The sequence below is a fragment of the Chroicocephalus ridibundus genome, chromosome 1 (assembly GCF_963924245.1).
Source record: "Chroicocephalus ridibundus chromosome 1, bChrRid1.1, whole genome shotgun sequence".
In the NCBI taxonomy this organism is placed as follows: Eukaryota; Metazoa; Chordata; class Aves; order Charadriiformes; family Laridae; genus Chroicocephalus; species Chroicocephalus ridibundus.
The window spans coordinates 139,944,804-139,970,423 of NC_086284.1; the positions used below are offsets into that span (position 1 = coordinate 139,944,804).

The 25,620-nt window shown below is 39.3% G+C and overlaps 1 protein-coding gene across 1 annotated transcript in view; it reads left to right on the forward strand.

Annotated features, from left to right (window-relative positions):
• VWF (von Willebrand factor) overlaps window positions 1–24,422 on the forward strand; it is a 144,147-nt gene extending 119,725 nt beyond the window's left edge. The window contains exons 44-52 of the mRNA XM_063355778.1: window positions 3,241–3,351; window positions 5,280–5,463; window positions 6,381–6,421; window positions 11,373–11,489; window positions 14,723–14,821; window positions 16,201–16,329; window positions 18,045–18,084; window positions 22,170–22,267; window positions 24,075–24,422. Coding sequence (XP_063211848.1) covers window positions 3,241–3,351; window positions 5,280–5,463; window positions 6,381–6,421; window positions 11,373–11,489; window positions 14,723–14,821; window positions 16,201–16,329; window positions 18,045–18,084; window positions 22,170–22,267; window positions 24,075–24,263 — 1,008 coding nt within the window. The 3' untranslated portion in view covers window positions 24,264–24,422. The remainder of the gene's footprint in view (window positions 1–3,240; window positions 3,352–5,279; window positions 5,464–6,380; window positions 6,422–11,372; window positions 11,490–14,722; window positions 14,822–16,200; window positions 16,330–18,044; window positions 18,085–22,169; window positions 22,268–24,074) is intronic.
• Window positions 24,423–25,620: the final 1,198 nt, after the last annotated feature.

A 25,620-nucleotide genomic window follows, 5' to 3' on the forward strand; every position in this document is an offset into this window, starting at 1 on the left:
TCTCTACGATTGTGCTGATTCATCACCACTGAAGATTTTTCTTTCAGCATTTCAAGTTGATTTATATCCACCCTACTGGGTTTTTCTCGATCTACTGTTGTCATTTTCATTCTCTTTCATTCCTCCAACCCTTTCTAGGTACTATAATCTCAATATGTAAGAGGAAAATACTGGAGCCTTCTTAAAAATACGACATTGAGGAACAATCTCCGTTCATTCTTTCTGATTTGTTGGCCAAAAGGCAGCTGATAAGAGTTTTATGGACAAAACCTTAGTACCCACGAGAAGATGAACTCTATATCCTGAGCAATCCTAGTGTGAAAGAGGGAGGGCAGAAATGTGCCAAGCCATAGCTTGTGTGGATCCCTCCGGGAGCTTTGAGTAGGCGACGAAACCAAATGAGCGTTCTCTGAATGCTACAGAATTAATTTGCATTCCTCTTTCAGTTGTCGCAGGACAGGCACCAGTTCAAAAGTGGGCATAATTCCCCCCCGCCATGTAGAATGTCTTAATCTGTATGCTTTCACCCTCTGAGTGGGAGATCAGCTTTATCTCAGCATTTGTGTTTGATAAAACAGCCTGACCTGGCAGCATATCTGAGCACTTGTCGGGTTCTCCATCGCAGCTGCTGATTATCACTCCCACATCAGCCACCTGAACCGGTTCAAATGCGAGGGGTGCCTTGTGTTGCCTTATCCCTTACCTCCCCGGGGCACGATCCTCGAGTCCTGAAGACTGTCATCTGCCTTTCAGCGTGACAAACGGTCAGACACTTACCAAGGACTACTGAGTTCTAATTCCCTATTTGAGGTTTGAACTCTGTGGTGTTTTTTTTTTTCTAAAAGGCAAGATGCGGAGGAGGAAGAAAGCATCAGATCCAGTCCAGAAAAAGCAGAAGACAAGCGGAATATTAACTATAAGTGCATCCCTGAACAACCTGTTGCAAACTGGCACATCTATATGCTAGTGTCTATATGCTAGTAAATGAAAAATAATGAAGGAAGGGGCAGACACTACTTACTATGCCTAGTTCAATCTAACATTAACCTTCAACAGCATAGTATCTGAAACTAGTTCATGTTCATAGGTTGTGCAGCTCAGGAATAATCCTGGTAGCATACACTCTTTGTACATAAATCATCTTACTGGAAAAAAAAAATAATAAAAAAACACCTCAAAATGCACAAAACGCACAATACATTTTCCTTTTCTTAGGTGTAACCTTAAACATTACCACCTTTAGAATTAAGCATAAAATAAAGCTTTCTTTATTCCTGTGGGCCCAAATTTCCATGGTCTGAGGTAGGAAAGATGGTGTTTTCTGATGGTGAAATATGGGAATCACTGTCCACCTTAGTCCTCAAGTACGGGTGGATACTTTGCTTTTTCAGGAGCTCTTAGACTGCTGCAGTTTGCAGATTTGTCTTCTGAAACAGGTTTGTAGTCTATGGTGGTTCTGGGGCTGTGTTAGGAGAAGCTCAGCACGTGCTGAGGTCAGGAGCTGCGACCTCCTGCATTTCTTCCCCTTAGGAGTCAGAGCCCCCACATTTTGAACGCACTGAGCACCAAAAGGGCCAATCAGGCAGGTTGAACTGTCCAAAACCAACATCTTTGTCAGTGCCTTAGGGGTGCAAATCATCCCTGAAGTCTGAGGCATAGCAAGCACTTTTTTGTTTGCTCTTTAGAGGGCTCTGTTCAAACCCACTTTAGTGAAATTTAGGTCCCGCAGCTGGATTTTGCTTTTTTCTGGGCACAAACAGCTCATGGATTTTTACTTCTCTGAGTTTGCCACACAAATAAAATGTTGTATCCGATACTTGAGCTGCTTCAAGCATGTATTTAGCAGATAAACAGCACAACTTTTTCCACAAAGCTAGATCAAACTCTGGTATTCCGTTTTTACGACATTATACAAAATGCACTTTCATATGAAAGTTTGTTAATTATTGAGGTTTGCTAATGTGCTTCATATTACAAATGAAGGACAGTTCATGAAGGGAGGGAGCAGTTGTGAATACTTCAGCAATTCAGTCCAAAGAGGTTGACAAAAATGAAATTATGCTTATTTTCATTGACATTTTTCACATGAACAATATTTTCTTTGACAGAACATCTTTCCTTAAACTCTGTATTGAAATCAGAGTAATGTTTTGCCTTTAGAGCTGCCTAGCTATTAAATGCAGAATATATTATTTCTAATTGACTAAAGTTCCTTGCTTTATTTCACTTAGATACTCCAATGTTTGAATATTTGTCTAGTTGCTTCAGGAAACAGAAAGATGAAATGATCAGTCAAAACTGGTCCCTGTTTTTTAGATATGACTCGTATCTAAAAACAGAGCTGATTTAATGTAGTGATTTTTAAACTGGATTCTTAACATTCACATATAGTTTTCTCTCAAAATTTACCAAATAGCATGGCAATTCTGACAGTCACCCTTAAAAGTGGACTTACTTCTTTTTCCTTTTGCACTCCTCTGTAGGGCCATTTTATTGGAAAGACTTGCTCTTTACAATTTGCTAATGCATAAACGAAATGGCTTATACACGATAAACTAATATTTGGAAATGACTGCTGCTTAATGCTGTTGAAATAGCTCGGTGTCGTCTGAAAGAATTTTTCTTTTACCTCTTCCCTTTCCATTCCATTTCTGCCTGTTTATGTCATTGTTCTTTTGTCTTGTGTCAAATCTTTGCACTATTACATATTTGAGCAGATCCTAGAAAAAGGAAGATGTTTCAGGGTGATTTCAGATTTTTTTATTCTTTTTTCTTTTTTGTTTTATTTTTAATGTCAGGCACCATCAATATTTTCTGTACTCCAAGAAGGCATGCTCTGTACCACACTAGAGAAGGTGTTATCCTTACAAGGCCCGTTAGTTGATTGGCATGACCTGAGCAACGATAGTACCTAGAATTAGTCCATGTAGCTGAAGTGACTGTGTCTTCAAAAGTTATATTAAGCAGGAACTAATGAGATAGGAATTTCTGCTCCTAATGTTGTGCGCATTTTAATTTTTTCTGGCAGATAATGTTAACCATTTCACAGGATGCTGAGCTGGGCGGACCATCTGTTTGTTTTGTAATGGCCGTGTGTGGCCTTACAGTTCTGTTTTCAAACTCCCCTTTCCATAAAGAGTTGCTAACATTAAACGTTTTTCCCAGCATTTTCTTTTAGGACTAATCTTCCCATTTGTCTCCTATTCCTGGATCAGTCAGTCCTTTTCTTTTCTCCTACAGGGTTACAAGTATATTGTCGAAGAAGGGGAGTGTTGTGGGAGATGCCAGAAGACTGCCTGTGAGGAGCAGCTACTCTGGTCTCGGGGTGATGCAGATCCTCGTTTGCATGAGGTGAGGTGGCGATGGTACGGATGCCTCCTGTTCTAGCAGAAGTGCCCTGGAATTATTTTGTGGTCCATGGAAAGAGGTGAAGAAGATATGACCTATTTCTTCTAGACATCAAGCAGTACTGAAAAACAATGGTTTTTGGGGTGTGTGACTGACTTGGTTCTAACAAGCAAACCCTCCCCACCTTTTTTGGGCTCTAAGGGAGCAATATTTTTGTGTAAAATTAGTAATTTCACAAATGGTAGATCAATAGAACGTTAATGGGACATGTTGTTTCTCTGGCTGTAGGCTATTTGTTTAAATCATCCCGATTAATTTGTATTACTCTATGGATAGCAGGCAGATGGGGTAGTGGATTGCTTGAATTTCAGTGTCCTATTCCAATAGGATATCCTATGTGGTACACAATGAAATATCAGGAAGTAAATGAGGATAGAAACATGAAGTATTCTCTGGTTGCTAAAGATGATTGCTGCATGTCAGATCAGACCGCAATGGTCCAGGCCATACTTGTTTTCTGCTCAAACTAACAATTTATTTTCAGCAGTGTGCCTCTTCCCTTAGGATTCAAAGAGCCTAGCGGGAAGTGAGTGCGTGAAGCAGCCATTTAAAACGTTCTGCAGATGCCCTACACTCTCGATAGCTACGTGGACATTTGTTTCTTTTCTGGCCTACATTTTTAATTCCTTCAGGCTATTCAGTTTGTTCTGTCCCTAACCCAACCGCCATTGGCAAGCCTTTGCCTGCCCCAATAGCATTAAATTGCATAATCTTATGCACAGTTTTGGATTAAACAAAGGCAAGAACAGTAAATTAAATCTATTTAAAATAATAGACCTTCTCCCCATCTTTTCTTCCCTAAGCGTTGTTCTTTTTTATAATACATCTGTGTTCTCATCTACATCTCCTGTGTCTCACGTTCACATATTTAATATTAACTTCTTAATTGCTTCTTTTACAAAGGCAGTCTGCTGCTGTCTTTTAAAAAATGTTAATGTATCATTTTTCAGCCTGCATCTTCCCTGATTTTATCAAGGCCATTTCTTAATGTGGATCAATATTCTTCTCTGCTTCATAAAACAAGCCTCTACAGGGACAATTTTAATGTCCCACTGTGTCTTACTGATTTCTGTTGTCCTTATACTTTGCTGTCTCTTTCTTCGTGTGTCCTCTTTCAACTCTTTTGTCATTAACAAAGAACTAAGTATTTAACACATAAAAGTATTCCCTAGCTTTCTAAGAAAAGATGTTTGGATTTACTAGAGTTGGAGATCAGATTTCACTGTCACTGTTCTTGAAGAGTATTCAGAGTGTTATGGGTGGCGGCATACAGCTTCAAAGCAGTGATAGCTCCCCTCTGCATTGAACTGTGAAGCATCTTCTTTCTGGCCTGTGGTGATGCCTCTTCCCATAATAGCACTTGAAGTTCCCACCTCGTCTGACCCATGGGTCATTGTAATCAGCAGCGCTGTCAATAAGATCCAGTCTTTTCTATGTTTGCAAGTTTTTTCAGGTCTAGAGCCTATCGCCAAAGCCTCTTTTGGGCTTAGTAGAGCTGATTTGCAGCAGGTTCCAGCAGAAAGAGGGCCAGCTCGGGTACAGCACACTGCAGTGCAGCCAGCTACCGGGTAACAAATGTAGGTTCAAATTTAGCTAAGAGTGCTTTTTCTCCTTCACATGTTATTTCACTTGGCCCTTTATTTTTCACCTTAAGGATACTCCTGTAACTCCTATAGTCTACAAACAAAGCAGAAGACTGTTCTACAAACTGATTGTCGTGATAAGGATTTGTGGAGAACTGTTGAGTGACAGACTTCTCCTGGCACAGTAAACGTGCTTTTGCAAACCAGCATGTTGGCTGTGGTGGTCTTCTCTCTATCCTGGCACAAATACCGCTGCCTATATTTAATCCTTTTACAATTTCCCATCAGGTTGGCACAGAGTGGCGATCGCCTTTCAACCCTTGCATTATCAATGAGTGTGTCCGGGTGAACAACGAAGTTTTTGTGCAGCAGAAGAATCTTTCTTGCTCTCAAATGGATGTGCCTGACTGTCCAGAGGGAACTGAACTGCGTTGTGACCAAATAATAGACTGCTGTCCTTCTTGCAGATGTGGTAAGGTTTTGTGTATGACAAATGGAATCAAGAATGAATCGTCTCATGTGTTTATCTCCTGTTTCTCAACAGCAATTTCAAAAGTTTGTGTTATGCGAGTATGATACTACTTTGAAGCTCTCCAGTATAAGCTAGATGTTGAGTACAATAGCACCTGCTGCTATTACTTCCTCTTTCCAACTGATGTTCACTGTCTCCTTTTGAACTACTTACCACTGAAGCTATTTTGCGTTGCTTCAGAGGCATACCAGGCTATGTCTCTACAGCTCTAGCCTGCATTGTTAAGCATATAAAAGAGGTCCTAAGGTGCTTTTGTCCTAGGAAGGTTCAACGCTCTCCCAAGTGCCTCCTATGAACAGGGAGTTTGCACGCAGCCATGCTGTCTTCTGTGTGTCTCTGAGCGTTGTGGTTGTGGCCATTTCCTAGCACAGACTTGGATCAAAAGTGCAAATCAGAAGATTTGGCTAATTGGCCTCAGTTTGAGAAGACTCACAGTCAGGTTTAATTGACCACAGCGTGAGAAGCTAGCAGTGGGAGGAGGAGGAAGAGAAATACGCAATGTAACTTGCAGAAAACCTGAGTGCACCTTCTGAGAGTGCAAGACTTGAACTGGAGGGAAAAATTTATATGGTGCCATGTACTTGTTAAAAAAAAAAAAAAAAAAAAAAAAAAGCAACCAACAACTCAGCAAGAGATATTTGGAGGTGTTTGAGGTGGAATTCAGGATAACTATGACAAATTGTTATCTTTCAAGATCTAACGTAATAGGGCTCAATCATGCCTCTTTACAGTGAAACTGGATCTAAATGTCTTCAATTGAAAATATAATAAGTCAAAAAAACACACCTGTGGTTTATTAAATCTTGGTAATGTCATGATAAAGGTAATGCTAAGTGGAATATTATCTTCTTTTTCAGTACCCCTGAATGGTTGTCCTTTGAATGGAACTGTTATTGGGGTAAGACACTATTCCTTTTATTTGCTGTGATGGTAAGACATTTAGATATAAGAATAAGCCTTTGAAGAACACAAACTTGCCAAAATATACATAAGCTTTGTTCAGACAGAATCTCTGCAAGAGAGATTTGGGGTAAAAGCAGTGGCAAGGGGCTCAGCACCTGTATGTCCAGTTGGTGACCCTGCCACAGACTTCCTATATGACAATGAGTATCTCTTCAAAACGGTGACAGTAAAGTTTCCTTATCTTGAAAGGATGCTTGAGAGAAGTGCTTAGAAACTGTGGTACTCTGCATTGTGTAATGACTTGCAGGCTACCAAACACACAGGAAACTATCTGCAAGGGATAATCTCAGAAATGATCCTTGCCCACTTTGGGGAAGCAAAAACTTCCCGTATTCTACCTAGAGGATAAAGCAGATTAAAAAAGGATGGAGGCTCTTGCTCCACCTGTGTAGAAGGAGGGGTATCCCTCCTTGGCTCTTAGCAAGGATGGGAAAGCTGAGCTTCCTCACTGTTTGACCTCTGTCCCCTTTCAAGATCCCTGCTGATATGCCCTCAGAGGAAATTTTTTCTCAACTGCATATTTAATGGATAGATTAAGACATGTTTAACCCAGCCCATGACAGTGGGAATGATGGGAGTTGAGCATCTGATCTCATTTATGCCGAATTTTTCTTTGGAGAGCTCTGTCAATTGTCCATTGTTTCCCTAAATCCATATTCTGGCAGCACCTCTGGTGTCAAAGAGCTCTAAATATTCTCATCATCCCCCAGGGAAACAGGTCCTCTTTAGTCATTTAACCTAACTTTTAACCTATGTATTCCTGCATTGTCAATGTATGTCTGTCTTTCTTCATATATTTAAAAGGTAAGCTTACCCAAAACTCTTTGGACTTTTCAGGTATGGCAGAGAGAACCTTTCTCCATCTATTTCTTTGGCTTTTGATTTTTTTCATAGTTGATAGGCGTAAGTTTATCAGGTAGAGCTAAAGCCCTGTCATCAAGCATCCATCATTCTGTGTGGGGATTACTTCCCTGTAGAATTAAATCCAAGGAATAACTCTGCCTTTCTTGTCAGAACACTGGGAGAAGGGTTTTAAAGTGGTGAAATCTGAAATAATCTGCTTTCTCTTTGATTCCTCTATTTGTCTCCTCTATAGTATGTTGTCAAAACTAGTTATCGCGTTTTATAAAGGCCATACTTGTAAAGAATGTCATGCAGCATAGTAATTGCTAGCTCTTGCCACCTTCTGTTATATAGTTATGCATATAAGTATATATTCTGTGTTGCAAAAAGAATGTGTCTTTCCAGTTGCATGCTGTTCTTTTATGAACAACTAATTTTTTTCTCTTCCAAAAAAATCTTTACCTGATCTGTCAAGTAAAGTCTTTGTTCTATTTTCAAGAATTTTAAGATAGTTTCAAATACTTTAAAATAAAGCATAAGCAAATTTTGAAACAAAATGTCATGTTGAAGGCAAAATGAGAAGTATTTGTGTTTTGAATACTTAAAATATTTCAGCTCCTACAGTATTGAAAAAGATTCCTATCTTGAAAAAATTTTCCCAATTTGGAATGAATTCATAAAGAGTTTCAGCTGATGCAAAAATACATTTTGACTCATTCTTATTTGCTATCTGGCTATATAATAAAAGCTGTCTTTAAAATTTTTTTTTTATTATTTTTTATTTTAATACAGCTTTTAAAAGGTATTATTGTTCTCCCTGAAAATTAGCCGTTTTATCAAATATTGCCTGTGCAAGATTTTGAGGGTGTAGGTAGGCCCCAGCTGTTACATTACTTCTGTGCTCTTGCTGTCGCAAATGTCAAGCATTACCGAAGTTAGCATTCAACAAAGCAGTTACCAAAAATATGTTCTCAGGATGGAGAGAGTGTGAAATTCGAGTTGCGATACAATCTTGGAAGATTTCTAACCAAAGTGGCCATTTTTATTTAAAAAAAATTAAAATAATTTAAATTAGAGCTTATATTAGAACTTGCCTTAAATTAATGAACTATTCTTTTCAATTAAACTAGCTTCACTTAATGAATTATTGTCAGCTAATTAGCTACATGCCTGAAAGCTTTTGAGCAGCTGGCATTACTACAGCTTCGTCTTACACTATTCTTTACTTCAGTGACTGTTCCAGAGTTTTAGCCAGGAAGGAAGATGTGGTGTCTACAGAAGTTTATACTTCCTGGATTTCAAAAACTTTATTCTGGGTCCTTTAAGAATAGGTTTCAAATTTCATTTTATATCAGGGGAAAACTTTGCTCCATTAACTCATTCACCGAATAGTTCCAAGTTTTGAGTCTTTTACTGCAGTTCTGTTAACTGACTGTGTCCTTAATCCCTTTACATTTTTGTCTTGTATCTGGTTACCAATATTATATTCCAGTAATTTGGTGTATTGCATTCACTCCACTGTTCTTAACAATGCTGTGGGCTTTAACTGCAGACTTCCAAGCAGGTGGCTGTATTTACCAAAAGGATTATCTGTATCACTCATCTGTTTTCCCAGGCTTTTACTGAGTGACATTTTTGAAGGAGATCTGAGTAGATTTGGGCTTTATGCAGGTTATTTTGGTTGCACTGACTAACGTTGGGTTAGCAGATGTTGACATATAATTCAAAGTTAGCCAAGAAAATACATGATAGGTGTATTATATAAAGGGAAAAAGATGTATCAATCCATTATTTCACTCATTCCGGTCATGCTAAGCTATGTTTGTTCACAGAAAGCCATTGTTAAAGCCATTAGCACGCTGATCCCTAAATACATTAAATAAATATCACAGAACTAAGCTGTAATGCAAACTTTGGATCAAGGTAAGACCTTTCCCAAAAAGTTCAAGATGCTTGTGTGTGAGGATTTTGTTTCAACGTGTTTCTAGTAAGCCCTACGTTCCTGCCTATAACAGTGATTTTAGTATAAACTCAACTTTATCTATTCTTTGTTGCATTTAATTGGAGTGTTAGGATTATTAGAAGATCCAATGAGGATATCAACTATAATATCAATTGTGGCTTTATAGATGCTTTCTTCCTGGTGTGAAAGCCTAGAGCTACCGAGACATTCTGTGATAAGTATTTACTTCTAAAGGGCCTGGTTATGATAGTAAACAAAGCAAAACCAAATATATTTTGAAATGGGTCACCATGATGATGACGTCTCGCATATTTGCAAGGCTTTTGTATGTACACGCACATGCGTGTGTGTTTGTTCACATGCACATTGCTCTAACCAGTAGAGCAATACTAGCGTCAGTGGTTGAATGCTCTTGTGAGGCCATGTATTCTGTACTAGAACTATCACTGGCATCTGAATGCTTTCCAATGTTGAGAGTAAATAAGAAGTCTGGAGTTTCATGTGGCATTTTCTATCCATCCCTTTCCCATATGAAAATGTTATGAATGTGTCCTCATGCCTGCACCCATTGAGGTCTTTTAACCCTCCAGATTAATGACCTGATATTCACTGTAAACGGCTAAACCAAGAAAGCTGAAGGGTTCTGTGCCAAGGTCTCAAGTTGGGCTGTTAAAAAGACAGGGGCATATCCCTATAGGTATTACCACCCCATCATGTTGTTTGTGGAGGATCTTTTTTATAGATCTCTACAAAACAAGAAAAAAGTCATTGCTATTGCTGGTGCTTTATAGAAGACAGCTGAGCCCTGAGGACTTCTGTTGTGCCGGGGTGCAGAGTAAGAATGTAATTAAAATTCTGTAATCATAACATTTGTCCTTCAGTGTATGTCAGTGTTGGCTCTGAGCTACCCACAAACCTATTACCTTTACAGTGTTACTCTGGACAGCTTCTTGGTTTTGCTCCGTTTGTTCCATGAGCGTTTACTACTGTGGAACAAGCGAAAAATGGAATTTGAAGATATGCATAGTATGTAGCAAGGGAAATTCCGTCCAAATGAAGTCAGTAGTGAAATTGCATCGGCACTTGAAGCACTACTCAAAGCTTTTATAATCTAGTGATATTGTCTATTTACTTAATTTATTAGGTTTTAGAAGTTCTTTGTGAAAGTCTTTAATAGGGTCCTCCCATTTTGTCCATTCAGCCATAGGAGTTTAGTATTTTGAGGTTGACATGAAAGCCTGTGCACTTGGAAAGCAGGAAGACTTTGTATTTAGAATTCCTTTCAGCACTAGGAATCCACTTACTAACTCCGCATCCTCTTGTTTCCCGTTAATAGTTTGGCATTTTTCTCTGTACATTTTAAATGCCATTTTTGCTTGCTTTGAAAAGGTGATGGGATCCAGCAAACAAGGTGCTGGTGAAGAGCTCGGGGAATTTTAATTGTGTACCAGCTCAGAAACTGATTTTGTTGTAACTATGGATAAGTCCAGTTCTTCACTCAGTAATTCTGTTTCTGGTTTATTTGTTTGGTTTTGTGTTTGTTTTTTTTTCTTTCCTCTATCTCAATTTTACACTTTTAGGCCTCTAGAGATTCTAAACAGTGTCATTACAAGAGCAATAACAAGAAATTTCTGCCCATGATCTGTGGATTGCAATGGCTCAAAAATAAAAACTTGTTGGCAAACCAATTCACTACACTCACAAAAAATGAACTGGTGGCAACTACCTAACACATAGTCAGGATGGGTCATGACAAAATCTTCCTCATCACTTTCAAGGATTCCTTTCTTTCTTGCTAGCTTTGTAAGCAAGAAAATAAGAAATGCCAATGCCATTTCGCAGATTAAGGAATTCTGAAGTGCTTACTTGAAAAGCGTCCTCGTGCTATGCTGCTTGTTGTAGAATCACAGACGCAAAAATTTGGATCTCTGGAAAGTGGGGGCATCAGTTTTCTAGTTTCTCTTGTAACGAATTGCATTGCAAGATTTAATGGAGGAGACTTAACCTGGCTAGAATTGCTCATTTATGTGTGCTGTTGAAGAGATGGTCACTGACTTAAAAACTGTTTCTAATGTTTCAGCCATGGAGACGCCTGATGGTGGATCAATGCACAACGTGTGTCTGCTCCATCCAGTCAACATCTTCTCGGCGATATACTCTGACATGTACAAAATTAAGCTGTCAACCATGCCCAACAGTAAGTGCAAGTGATCTGGATGTTTTCATTAAGAATGTGTCTGATTAGAAGGTCACGTTCTTCGCTGTATATACCAGTTTATTTTCTGTACAACTATGGGACCTGTTGCCTTTTTTGAATTTTTTCTGAGAAGTTGTATCCCCATGTTCTTCTTTACTTGATTTAGATTAAATATACCAAATGTGATCTTAATCCACGGTGTACGAAAGGTAACTTTTCGTTATACTCAGGTCCACAGGCACATCTTTACTGTGTATTTTAGACTTACCTTTAAGGTAAAATAAGGTTTGGCAAACCAATGGCAACAGGAATTGCTGTGTCTTCTTTCCAACAGTATTATCTGACCCTCCAGGCGCCGGCAGTTCAGCCAGGTCTCCATGTTTCAGGGCTTTCCTGTGACTATTCTGTACTGTCTAATAGCTGAGCCCAATACTATTTTTTTCTGGTTCCCAGTCATGCTTTAGGTGATTTGAGGCGATTGTCCCCATCAGTTCCACTGTCCTTTTTGAAGTCTTTGCTGCTGCTTTGCTGTCATCATCAGCAAGGAATGAGCTTGGCTGGGAAAGCCAGGGGAAAATAGCTCACATTTTTATTCCACTGACCAACAGTGGGACTGGAGTGCCTGACTACTTCTGCTCAGTCACGTAGTTTTCTCTTAGCACCAATACCTCAAGCAGAAGGAAGCCTCAGCTAGTTGCAGAGGCTGGCTTAATCTCCCCCTGTCTGAAGAGCGCAGACCAGCAGCTAAGTTTCACAGGAAAAGGCTTAAACGCCCCATCCTCTTCTGCCTTTCCCTGGATAATGCATGGAGCCCAATGGACCCAACCAAACCTGGGGTCTGTGCAAGCAGTGGCTGTTGCACCAAAAAGACACATCTCTGATGTGGTCGTATAGAATTCCTGGCTGATATTCTGGAGAGGCATACATTGATAGGGTCCCTGCAAGAGAAAGGAATAGAGTTTTGGATGAGTCCAGTTTTCAATCCCTAAGTAGAACTGGAAAGGACAATGTTTCATCTGTACTAGTTTCTTTGGTTTCATCTGTACTAGTAAACTAAACAGAGCAAGACTGCAGGCTCAAATTATGCCCTGCAACCACTTATCTTGAAGAATTGTCAGCAGTGTCCCAGTTGCCCCTTTCTAGCTAGCAAAATTCCAAATAATGCTTGTGTATAGGTCAGTGGTTAGGACAACCCAAGGCCAGTCCGTTTTATGGTGAGAATGCAGTTTAGACATACATACGTGTTCCACTTGTCTGCAGGGCCAGAAAACTGTCCTTGACACCCTTTATTTGATGGTACGGATGTAGCCTGTGACAAAAGGGAGAACCTGGAATACTTTGTGTTGTTCTGGACCCTAATATCACCCGTTCTGTAAGGTCCGATTATATACGCAGGTTTCTGAAAGGAAAATAAATGGCCAAGCTCAGTGCTGAGCATCTTTCTCACTTCCACAAAATGTAACCTGGCAGATCAATGAAAAAAACCCAGATACACTAGAATGAATCTGCGGCTAGAAACATGTGTGCATATGGATGTTCCCACACAAAAATACACAAACATCAGTTCTTGCTTTTCAATGCAAGAAGCCAGCTGTAGAAATTAAAGGTAGAGGAATCAATAAAAATACATGGTAAAAAAATGGGGAAACATTCCTCTTCTGTTTCTTTCACCACCCACACAATTCCCAAACAGCTCTTTTCCCCCACCTGAACCAAAAGTATAGACTAAACAAAAAAGCCTGAAAAAAGGGCAATTTCCAGTTGGGCTTATTAAGCTATGGATTTCTGTTTAGGAGATGTGCAGCTACCCAAGGGAAGTTGCAGGTCTAGGTGGATGTATCCCTTTGTGGCCATTGTAATGAATCTTTGAAGCTTGAGGAGAAAAAATATCAAATAAGATACAGAATATCTTCATCCCTCTAAGGCCAATGGGATTCACACACATACTTGGGATCTTTCCTGTCGCAGGGTCATTGATTTCATGGTATACCCAGAGCAAAAGCAATTCCTTCATAATGGATAAAATCACGGGTTAGGAGTATATATAGTCTCTCAGGAGCACCTGCTTTCTACTGGATGCTGAAGCTGTGAAAGTAAATGCACTGGTAGTTGAAGTGCAGCCAACTGCAGCATATTCTGCTCATCAGAGGCATTTTATTGACCTAATTTAGGTGCTTACATTTTTGCTAGTAGAGCAAGTTCACCTAAATAACAATGAACTATGTTTTCTTCCAATGATTTAATAGTAACCTCCCACCCTCCCCAAATTCTTTTTCTATAAAAAACATATGGATAACATGCATGCCTTCACTCAACCAGAAAGTGTTTGTTGTCTTAAAAATGTTCAGCTCATCATAAGCAGCTGTTGGTTATGTGCAGCAGCTGGAGACATTACTGTGGGACACTTCATGTGTTAACTCAGTTCCTTTCTGGTTTTTTTTTTTTTTTTTTTTTTCTCCCCTTTATCCACTCTATACCTTTCTTCTTCTCCATCTAGTGCTGCTCAGTCTCTTGCGCTCCTTTCCTTGCCACTATTTTTCCTTCCTGTGTAATTTATGGGGCTCCATTATTCCTCTGTTCTTTTTTTCTCTCCTTTTTCATCTTATTATGTCATACCTTCTCTGATGCTCTTCTTACTTTCTGGCTTAATCAGGTCATTTTCTTTTTCTTTCCATAGTCCAAATTTTCCACTTAGCTTTATTCTCCCCTTTCCCTGCCCACTGCTGACTGGTTACCTTGCCCCTTTCTCCTGGTTTAAGCACTTCAAACTCCTTTTCCAAGTTGCGCTGCGTAGTATTCATTAGCTTCACAGAGAAGCTCCTGCATGCCACAAATGCAAACTGTATGTCACTCAAAACATTTTAATAAGTTTCCTACCCTCTCCTACTGTCATGTGTTGTTTAGTGGACCTGGCTCAGCAACTGTCATAGTCAAAGAATATTGAATTTAGTGGTCACAGGAGGCTTTGTACTTGGAAATAAACTTATGTCCCTATTATATAATAAATCAGTACAAGGATTAATGCCAGCCTTTATAAAACAACAACAAAAAACCCCCACAAAAGTATGCAACTAATTAGATTAAGCTAGTCTAGTCCTACTGTTTAAAAAAGCATTTTGGTGGCTATCGCTTTGTCTGTTGAATTTTTTTTAAAAAAAAAACAACTCTACAAATAAGTGGAGGAACCATGCTCAAAGCAAAATAAACCCAGAAAAATGTCCTTTACCTTCTAGAATTACAGAAGGCAGGAACTCCCTGGCTCTTGCTGTGGAAAATGTGTGCCAACTTCATGTGGCATCAGGCTGAGAGATGGAAGGCTTAAATACCTTCAGGTAAGTTTTTAGCACTCTTACTTGTGAGTAAATGTAAATGTAGGACAGACTCCTGGTGAACCCACGAAAAGTGCTTTTTTTTCCTCCTTTTTGATTAGGCAGCATGGTATTGCTTGTGCCTTTTCTCTTATATCTCAGAATGGTGTTTTGGTTTTTTGTTGTTGTTGTTTGTAAATGAAAAAAATGAGACTTCACACCACAGTGCAAAATTATAGAGTGACAGTCTAGATGTACCCGCAAGCATGAATATTGTCAAGGAACTTTAACTGGAACATGAGCTCAAACAACTACTTAGAGGAAATTAAAAACCTCATTTTTTAATGAGAAATGGATAATTTAAATTGAAAATGTGAATTTTGAAAAATTTATCCAGCATGATAGGTTCTTAAACAGGAGTGGATATTTTTTCTGGTTAAAATCCATCAGCTTGTCACAAGAAGCAGAATATATAACATTTTATTTTCTTCCATTCCTGAACTAAGATTTAGATGGGGAGAGTATGGGAAGAACAATGAAGCTGGTGAGGGGTCTGGAGCACAAGTTTTGTGAGGAGCGGCTGAGGGAACTGGGTTTGTTTAGCCTGGAGAAAAGGAGGCTGAGGGGAGACCTTATCGCTCTCTACAACTACCTGGAAGGAGGCTGTAGCGAGGTGGGGGTCGGTCTCTTCTCCCAAGTAACAGATGACGGGACAAGAGGAAACAGCCGCAAGTTACACTAGGGAGGTTTAGATTGGATATTAGGAAAAATTTCTTCACTGAGAAGGTTGTCAAGCATTGGAACAGGCTGCCCAGGGAAGTGGTTGGGTCGCCATCCCTGGAGGTATTTAAAAGGTTGGTAGACCTGGCCCTCAGGGACATAATGGCAGACTTTGGCAATGTTATGTTTACAGTTGGACTCGAGGACCTTAAAGGTCTTTTCCAACATAAATGATTTTATGATTCTATGTGGAGGTGTGGGGGTGGTTTTATGTATTTTTTTAAAGAAGCTCCCAAGTCAGCCAGAAGTTATTTACTCATATACATATATACACACACACGTCTCTTTAAAATAAAATTCATAGCCAAACTCCCAAGTTTCTCACTTAGAATAGTTTCTCTTTTCAGTTAATGGAAATTTCTTCTCTGTTAAGAGCTGAAAAAGGTCAGGTTTTGGAAGTCTTGACTGAGCTGCAATCAATATGGCTATGGAAGTAAACAGAAGATGGTGACTTTGTTGACAAATAATTCTGTTTACTAAAGATTTCCATGTTTTATAAACCTCACCACCCCGGTATGTTAATTGAAATATCAATACAGGAATAGTCAGGTTGTATAGTATCCTGAAAACTTACTGTCCCATGTTGTTTCTGTGTAAAGCTAACAACCTTTAATTCTTTACAGCCGAATGAATCACTTCAGGATGGCTGTGATAGTCACTCCTGTAAAGTAAATGAGAAAGGGGAATTTATCTGGGAAAGGAGAATCACTGGCTGTCCTCCATTTGATTCCAGAAGATGTCTGGCTGAAGGAGTAAGTAGTGAAATGGGTCCTGCTTCCAGGTTAAACATAGCCTCTGTCATGTTTATGGTTCTGTATATAAGTACCTTATGTGTATTGGGGTGGAAAAACCCAACCCTCTCCCAGCATCTTGGCTAAACTGAATTTGAACTGTAAGTTTTCTTTATTATAAAATACCTGCTGGTTTTATGTGGGACTATACTGCAGGGGAGATGCTGAGATTGCAGTAGTTCTGTTCCATATGAAGCAGCAAACATAAGAAAATGGTTGTTCTAATGATATTTTCAGTTTGGTATCCAGAGCAAAACTGTGTGGATAATTACACAAACTGAGAAAACAGTCAGATCAGACACTTTTTTTTAATTATATGAATATGCATATGAAATGCTAAGACTTTTTTTTTCTCTATGCTCATAGGAAGTTAGGGAAAGGAATGTTCACAATGCTGTAGGAAGAGCTCAGACTTCCACATTTGCAGTTGCTTGGTATAATGGTGTAATAAACCCCCCCCTCGACATGTCCACCGGTCTTTCCTGTGATTTGAGGTTAGCCATGCACTGAGGAACAGAGTGCAGGTTGGGATGTAGCATATGGGGTCCTGCTTTTGCTCATCTAGCATCACACAGGTGTTTACATCCACCTGTCCCCATTTTCTTGGGCACAAGAGGAAGCAGGAAAGCTTTAACAAAGTTTGTGCCCAAACCTCTCTCTACATACCTATCAAGCAAATGGAGGATTTGATGCAGGAGGAATAAAGCTTCTACAGTGCATGTCTCACTTTGTGAAATCAGTACAGCACACACAGTTTTGTTATACAGAGATTTAGAAAAATGCTGGATTATGTTACAGGTCTGGGGTTATACATATATATTCATATTCTAAAGGTCTTCATTGAAAATCAGTGAAGAGTAGTTTACTTTTTAACTAGAACTTCCCAAACTGCATTTATTCTCCTCCCATCAAAAAAACCAAACCAAACCAAAAAAACCCAACCCACCACAACTTTTTCAGCTATAAAATTCCATCTGGTTACAGATCGAAAGTTTAGGTTTTAGGTTTTTTAATTAAAGCAGCCTCCAAACTTTTGCCTGTATGTTCATGTGTTTAAAGCAACAATGGCATCATCCTGCAGTATAAATATTTATCCATTTTTCCTTTCACTATGGGTTTTCAGTAATTTTCCACCATACATGTATTTCTCAGAATTATTTTCTACATTATAGTAATGAAACAATAAAATTTTTGGCTGTTGAAACTTATTTGACAGATGTGATATTTTATGATGATTTGCCTGAACATTTTCAGCTGTTGTGGAATAGGCATGCTTTCATCTATATTGCTAAAAAAATCAAGAGGGAATGTTTAACTTCCTTTCTTAAACAGACATAAGACTTGAATGCTATTGGTTTTATCCTTCTGGTTCCCATACATTTATTTGTATTCAATGTCTTTACTTTCGAAAGCTCCTAATATAAGGTGAAAGCTATGTTTTCAGGTTGTGGAACTTGCTAATATAGTCATTTTCCATCATCTACCAACAATCACAAGTTCAAAACCTTAAAATGGATAAAGAGATGATTACTAATGTAGATTTATAATTTTGTACAATATAGAAATACAATTTTCTTGCCTAATGCCCCGTTTTAAACATCCTTTTGTATTCTTCCAGCAGAACAAATGGGTATTACTTGTGCCAAAATAGAAGTTTCCTTTGTTTATTTTTTTAGGGCAGAATTACAAAACTTGGCAATACCTGCTGTGACACATGTAAGTAAATAAGCCAAAATTTTTTGTATGGAAATTGCAGAGAGTGTAAGCTACTGGGTAAGGAGCTACGTTTTGCATAAGATGCAGTGTAATGAAATGGAGCTAAGCAATGTGGTTAAAATAAACCATCAAACAAGTCCATCCTCTGATCAGGATACTGCTGCATGTTTTGTCCGCTGGAACACGTGTTTTGACAGTATTCACAAGTGCTTAGAAAGAAACAGATACTCTCCACATTTTATGCAGATGTTAATTATGAATGTTTTATTTTATTATTCATCTAAAGATGATAACAGTAACAGTATTACACACAGGTTGACAAGTCACATAACCTGATACTGAATATGTGAGGCAACCACTTCATGAATAATCAATCAACTTAAAATGAATTCAGCAAACCCCGCCCCCCTCCCCCCCCCCCCCGGTATCAGTAATGTAATTTTGCTTGTTTTTTTGATGATGTAATAACCAAAAAATGGTAGGGGAAATGCCTGTTAAAAGTGCATTCCTATTGAATGGCCTGACTGCATCTTCAATTCGTCAGTTTAGGAGTCAGTCCTGCAACTCTAAATTTCATGCATCGTTGTGTAGATAATCCAAATGTCAATCAGGCTGTGAGCACAGGAAGGGTTTGCTTACATGAGGAAGGATTGCAGGGTTGGGTTCTCATTTCTAAAATGAATCTCTGATGCTTTTGTGAACAGACAACCTCTCAGTTTTCTCCTTTGTAAGTAAAAAATTAATAATACTGTAGTTCATTTAAATTAAAAAATAAAAAAAGGCAACAAAAGGTCGATACTCTCTTCTAAGGCCAGAATATCAACATCTTGCCTGTGTTCCGTTATCTCTTTTATTTTTTTCCTCTGTGCATGCGCTAATAAATAAAAGATGGCCAGCATATCAGCCTATCACCACGCTGGCACAGTAACTGCTGTAATAATACCCCTGATGAAGGACGTCAACTCCTAGAGAGTTTGCAGCCATTGCCCGTCTGTATAAGCCCTGAGTTCTGGCTTGAGAAATAGAAGTCAGAAAGCTATTGAGATAGACTGTCATCAAATGGCTCAAACAGGTAATTTAGTTAAGAGAGCGTTCATCTACCGGGCTTCAAGGAAGGAATACTGAAAATTATTTATGAACAAAAACAGATTTTAAGGTCTAAAAGACAGGGTGGTGGGCAGGCTCTACTAATTGAGAATGCCTATCACTGCAGTTGAGGAGAGGAGAAATCCAGTTCCAAATGAGAACAGTTCAATACATATATTTAACAGTTATAGTGATTTAAAAATGATACCTCCTTGCAGCAGCAAAAGCAAACTGATCCAAGTGAAATATCACCTGTCTAAAACGGCCCATATTGTATGGGCCTTCAAATCCTTATTCCCATTGACGTTTGCTTGGATATAGCTAAAAACTGAAAAGTCCTGTATTACTACACAGTCCTATTCTTGGTCGCTTCTCTATTCAGGGACCTCCATAAGGAACAAGCCAACGTACCACATCCAGCCAACTAACCGTGGGTTATCAATTGAAGGACAGTGATTAACACGTAGCTTTGAATCAAACAGATACTTTTAGATCCCAAACTCTCTTTCTCTCTCCTCTGTATTTATATCTTTCCACCAACATGCAATCTGTTACATACTCTACAGGGAACACCAAGGCTTGGCAAAGCTACTGTAAAACCAGAGTAGTTTAATTATTCTTAAAAGTCAGATATGAGAATAATCAGTTTCTCATGGACACAGAGACTTAGATATGGGTTACGTTGCCTTCCCAGGTCTTGAGAAAGTTTGTCTTTCAGACACCTCAGTACCATAAAGATCTGGGCAAAGAACTTGTTCTCTCAAGTTCAAAGCACAGGTCAGGGTGATGCCTTTGGTTCAGTAGAGTCTCTCATGGCTTTGAAAAAAGGTTTTTAAGTAGCCAGTTTTCCCTTTCCGTGTTATGCTTTCACAATTGTAGTTTGTTAGTGTGTCTGAGGGCATTGTTCCAGGTTTTAAGTACATAAGAGTGCATAAGGCTTATTATTTTCTCATTAGATTTTTGTGGTACTAGCAAAGGACTTGATTATTTGCAAAGGATAATCCTTATTTTCCCACTTAAGAAAGAAGTTGCATCTCTGCTTCTTACCTCTTTTCCCTGATGATCTCAATTGCATATGTCTCCTTTGCAAAGGAGGCACAGTCTACAAAAAAAAAATAAATGAGAGTAGTGAAGTAACTCGAGAATGAGTTGATAAGTCAGGATCAAAAAGGTGATGAAGCTGTGTTGAGTCTGATTACAATTATTTTGTTTGGACTTTTCAGTTGTGTGGACACAATTGCGTATTCCTTCCAGGTGGACAAGTTTTATCAAATGAAGTGATGAAATAAAAACACTTTTCAAGCTCTTTTTTTTTTTTTTTCTGTTTTTTTTGTTTTTATGAACCGTAAAGTCTTAGCAAGGCACAGAGCCAATTTGGTACTAACATTCCCATGGAAAAGGTATTGAAAGCTCTATTTGCTGCTAGGAAGATGGATACATTTCTCTTCAACTTATGTTATCTACTTAGTTGTGCAGTTGGCCAGCTGAATTCCTTCAGCTCTCTGAAATGCTCTTGCATAGTACGTAAAAACTAGTCCAGTATTCTGGTAAATATAGAAATTCTATTGGTTGGCTAGAAATAAGTAAAAGTAGGAGCCTGTTTTTACAGACAGGTATAGTTAACAGCACAAAGAACTGATGTTTGCAGTGCATAAAATATCCACTTAAAAATGCATTAGCTCCTTCACAAATCTTTAGATGTGAACCAAAACAGACGAGAGTGTTCAGAATAAAATATTCTGGATTAGCCTGTATTTGACCGTGCCAATGGCGAGGTTCCCTTCGGAAGTGGAGGAGCAGAGTCATTGTTGACTACTGCAGTTAACAGGTCATAGCAAACCAACCTCACTTCACAAAGAGGGATCAGCGGATTCCATGAGCTTGCACCCTTCGCACATAATAAATCCAGACCTACTGCCTCCTTTGTGGATTTCTTGATAGATAGAAAAAATCAGGGAGAGTTTACCTAACACTAAACGCAGAAAGTATTGGAAAACAAGTATTGGAGTATTTTATGATTTACTGAACACAGTGGAAATGTTCCTATTGACCCAAAGTTAGATTTTCACAGAATTAGTTCTCTAATGTTATTGTTTTCCTAGTTTTTCTTTTTGTCACATTAGGTTTTTTGCAAACTGCACCACACATTCAAGGACTGTTAGGAGTTGTCAAATCTAGGAGCTTGATAGAGACAAGGCTGCCACAGCTCCTTGTCCCCAGGTCCGGGCAACAGTGAGGCTGGGCATGTATCCCAATAGGAACACACACAAACACGTGTACAACTTGCAAGCACGCGTTCTTTACACACATGCACAGAAACACTCAGTACTCTGACAAACAGCACCCACATTCTCACCAAACCACCTTAATCCCTCTCTTCCCCCACCTTTGGTTCCTCCCCTAAAAATCCCGTGATAGGTAAGTTTTGTAGGATCCCAAAACATTCTTCTCTAGCACCACATAAGGAGTCCCTGAAGGCAGTGACCCACCTCAGTCTGTAAGGTGATCTGGAGAGCTGCTCCCACTGACTCATCTTGAAGGGCATCATCCCAAGGTAACGGGACCTCTCTCCTGTGACAGCCCCAGGAATAGCCAGGGCAGGGTGCTCTGTTTCTCTGATTAGGTTACTGGGGTTCTGCTCGCCCAATTTAGCAGTGAACGATCTTTAAAAAGAGAGTTACCCAACACAGAAGCCAACAGGTAAAAAGCAGACAGTAGATGGCAGGGTGACTTTCAAACAAAGTAGTCAATTGAAAAGAAACATGAGGGAAACCCTGCTCTCTGGTGGAATTTTAGGGCTGAAGTGTGTTATAATCACACAGCTCTGCATTAATTACTCTAAGGAGACACACCTAATTCTCTTGCTAGGAATCTTACCAGTAGTGATGTCTCACTAACAGCAATTTCAGTAATAAGGGAAAGGGAATTTAAAAAAGGCAATTGTCAGCACTGTTAAACACTTCGTTTCTTATTTTTTTATTTTTTTTTTAACTTGGTAGGTGTGGAAGTGGAATGTCGACCAGTAAGTAGCAGACTGCAGTATAGGAATACCAATGGATGTGTGGCTGAAAAGGAAGTGCCTATTTCTCACTGTGAGGTAAATAAAAAAAAAGAGACAAAAAGCAAACCCCCCCTCCCCAAGCCCTGCCCTTGCCCCCTTTCTCCCTTCCACAAGGGAAACCTTTGCCTCCACTATGGCTTCACTACAGTAGGTGCAGAAGTTTCTGTCCTTCTCATTGATTCACTCAGTGTAAACCTCATTGGCATTTATTTCCTAAAGTAATTTCGTGATGCTGAATTTTCTCTATTCAAGCCAGCATGAAAAAAGGCACATACGTTAGACACAAAGGCTTTGTTCATACCGCTCTCCTTTGCTTCCATCAGAAATTAACGACTCTGAAGTAGCTTTATTAGGACTTTCTTCATAAAGAATTTTCATCTTAGTATTAGTGAGGCTGATTTTCAGATCTGAGTCTACAGTTAAGCCCACGTATCCCTCTTCAGGCTCTGAAGTTGATTTCTGAGAGTGTGAATAGGTATTTAGATGCATGATACTTTAAAAGATGTTTAAACTTGGGTGCTATGATTTGACTTCTGTGCTCTGTAAGTGCTCTGAGCACTAATCTGTTTGTTTTGTGCATTTCTTCCATAATCAGATTAGAAGTTTAATTTCCTGCCCATTACTGATTACACCTTATAGGGCAACTTCCATTTGGAACAGCAGCGTGGTTTCCCTTCTGGACGTTCCCATCTCTCTGAGACTGGGAACCAAAGATGACATTCTCTTCCAAGACTGGGTTGTAGCAGAATAGATGCTCAATCCAAGATAACCAAGCTTCATACAAGGATTCTATAAAATCCCAACTATGCCATACAAGGGTGGCAGCCAAGAAGATGGCTTGCACCCAGCCCTTTGAGTATTCTCTTTAATTAAGGCAGTAGGCAAAATGAGTCCCTCTCTTTCCCATGACTACTGGGAAAAGAATGGGAACAGAGAGAAGTATTAAGGGCACACATGCCTGAGCTTTTCTGGCAAAGGACCTTCATTTGCTACACAAGTCTTAATAAGAGTGGAAGCTTTAAGAAAAGCAACGAAAACACTTAATTAACCTTTAATTAACCTTTTAATTAAAAAATAAATTCTTGACCTCTTGTCCTGTCCACAAACTCAATGACAATCAGGTCCTTAGCCATAAAGTCATATGTATTGAAGATTCACCTGCAAAAGTACAGATTTTATATTGCTAATCTGTCCATATATTGAGTAAACTAAGTACTCCTGCTATAGCTGGTGTAGAGAACAGTTTTTCTAAAGTCCTCCCTGATAATGCTATATAATTTTTTGGTATTCATCTCAGAAATAAGAATGCAAAGCCTCAAAAAGAAAGGGACTCTGACAGAGTTTGATGCGGGGCTATTTGTTTTTACATTATGAAAGCTTATAGCTACAGCCATTGATGGCTTGGTCTAAATTAGTAAAGTGTCCAGAGAAGTAGAACAAGGAAAAATAGCAGCCAGCAGGACAGCCATTGACGTGTAGCTTGCCATGTTTTGGCTAAAGCACTTTCCGAATGCACAATCTCATATATCTGAGATGATTACCATAGGTGCTTAGAAGCCAATAATATAGCCCTGGACATCACCTATGATATCTTAAATTATAGGCTTTTTTTGTGTGATCAGTTTCTTCACCTCTCCTTTGCTGTGCTTATGCTCATAAGACATTACACTTTGACCAGCACCCCACACTCTGGTATCAGATACTTGTCTCTGAGTTTGTGTTTTACAGCAGAGCACTGAACTCCAGGAGAAGCTGTCCACGGATGTTTTCTAGGGAAGAACGTGGATTCTGATCTCACTGAAATCTGGCATGTTCAAACTCGGTATCTCTTTTTTCCATTCAGGGCAAGTGCAGAAGCAATACCAGATACTCTGTTCAGACAGGGAAATGGGAAGACCTGTGCAGCTGCTGTACTGCCACTCAAACAACCATAGTCACGATCCCCCTCCGGTGTGCCAATGGGACGGTGGTGCAGCATTATATCCCTTCTGCCTCTCAGTGTGAATGCTATTCTCGGAAGTGTACAGACTGAATATTCCTAAGAAGCCCAGTTGTGTAATCTCAAGTTTTATGATGAAGGAACTTTGCAGTGCAAGCCTCATTTTCTCTTTGTAGACCGTTTTATCCAGTAGAATCCCAACTAACTAATTGTATCAACGTAGCAAACAATAAAACTTACTAGCACAATGGAGCATTTTTTGATTATTGTATTGTTCTCTTTCATCTTCACCAGGTAAAGTAATTCACGTTATTTAAAATATTAAAAAAAAAAAAAAAAAAAAAAGCAAACCCACAACACAGTAACAGAAATAATTAAATAATTGCTTCTACTTAAAAAAACATATCCCTGTCGGGGTTTAGCCTCAGACGGCAACAAAGAACCACGTGCCGCTCGCTTGGGCTTTCCCAATATGGGAAGAATCGGAAGAAAAAGGCAAAACTCGTGGGTTGAGACAAAGGCAGTTTAACAGAACAGGAGAGGGAACAAGCAAACAACAACAATAACACGGACAGAGGAATACACATACACGGTTACGGAACCGCCGCTCACCGACTGGAGCCGGGACGCCCTCCAAGCGGGGGCTTCCCACCCCCTCCCCCGGCAGCTCGGGGCGAGCGTGGCTCACAGGGCATGGGATACTTGTGGCCCCGTGGAAAATTAGCCCTACCCCCGCCGGAACCAGGACAATCCCAAAGCATTTAGCATTGTCTTCAGAGACATTACATTTGCATTTCCCACTTGAGACCTTAGTGACACGCTGTGGACTTTTACGGTTTTGCTCTTTTTTTCCCCTCTTGTCAAGGAGTACAGAAATTATGGCATAAGATTTCATAGTAAGAGGGTCATGTTCTTGGTACACAAACAATACTGGATATGTCTCAGACAACCAAATGTATTTCTGCAATGCATAGACATGTTCCTCCTGAAGCTGAATGGAAAGAAATTGTGTGCTGAGGACAGGCTGCGTGACTTCTGCAAGTCCTCAGTACTTGTGAATGGGGCTGAGGGATAGCTCTTACCTATTTATTTGGCACTTCTGCATATCAATTGAAGAGACGGCTTATGAATAATTTCCCTTATTTCCAAATACCAGAACTTCATCTGTTGCATTAACTACAAAAGTTAGAGTTCTTTCAAATGCAGAATTGTCAGTGGCAGGTTTAATTTAGTTACTGCTGCCAGGGATAAATTTAGCAGAATTTCATCTCCACTTGGTCTAGTCAGGATATGGAAATCAAAAGGCAATCAGAAGGTGGATCCTGGTGGAATATAATGCCAGTCAAGCAGTTTCATTGGGAAGTGCTAATTTCTCAAAAATATGAACGAGGGAAAACTGTTCATTCTATTCGCCTTTTTGAAAGACAAGAAATATTTAAACTTCTCATTC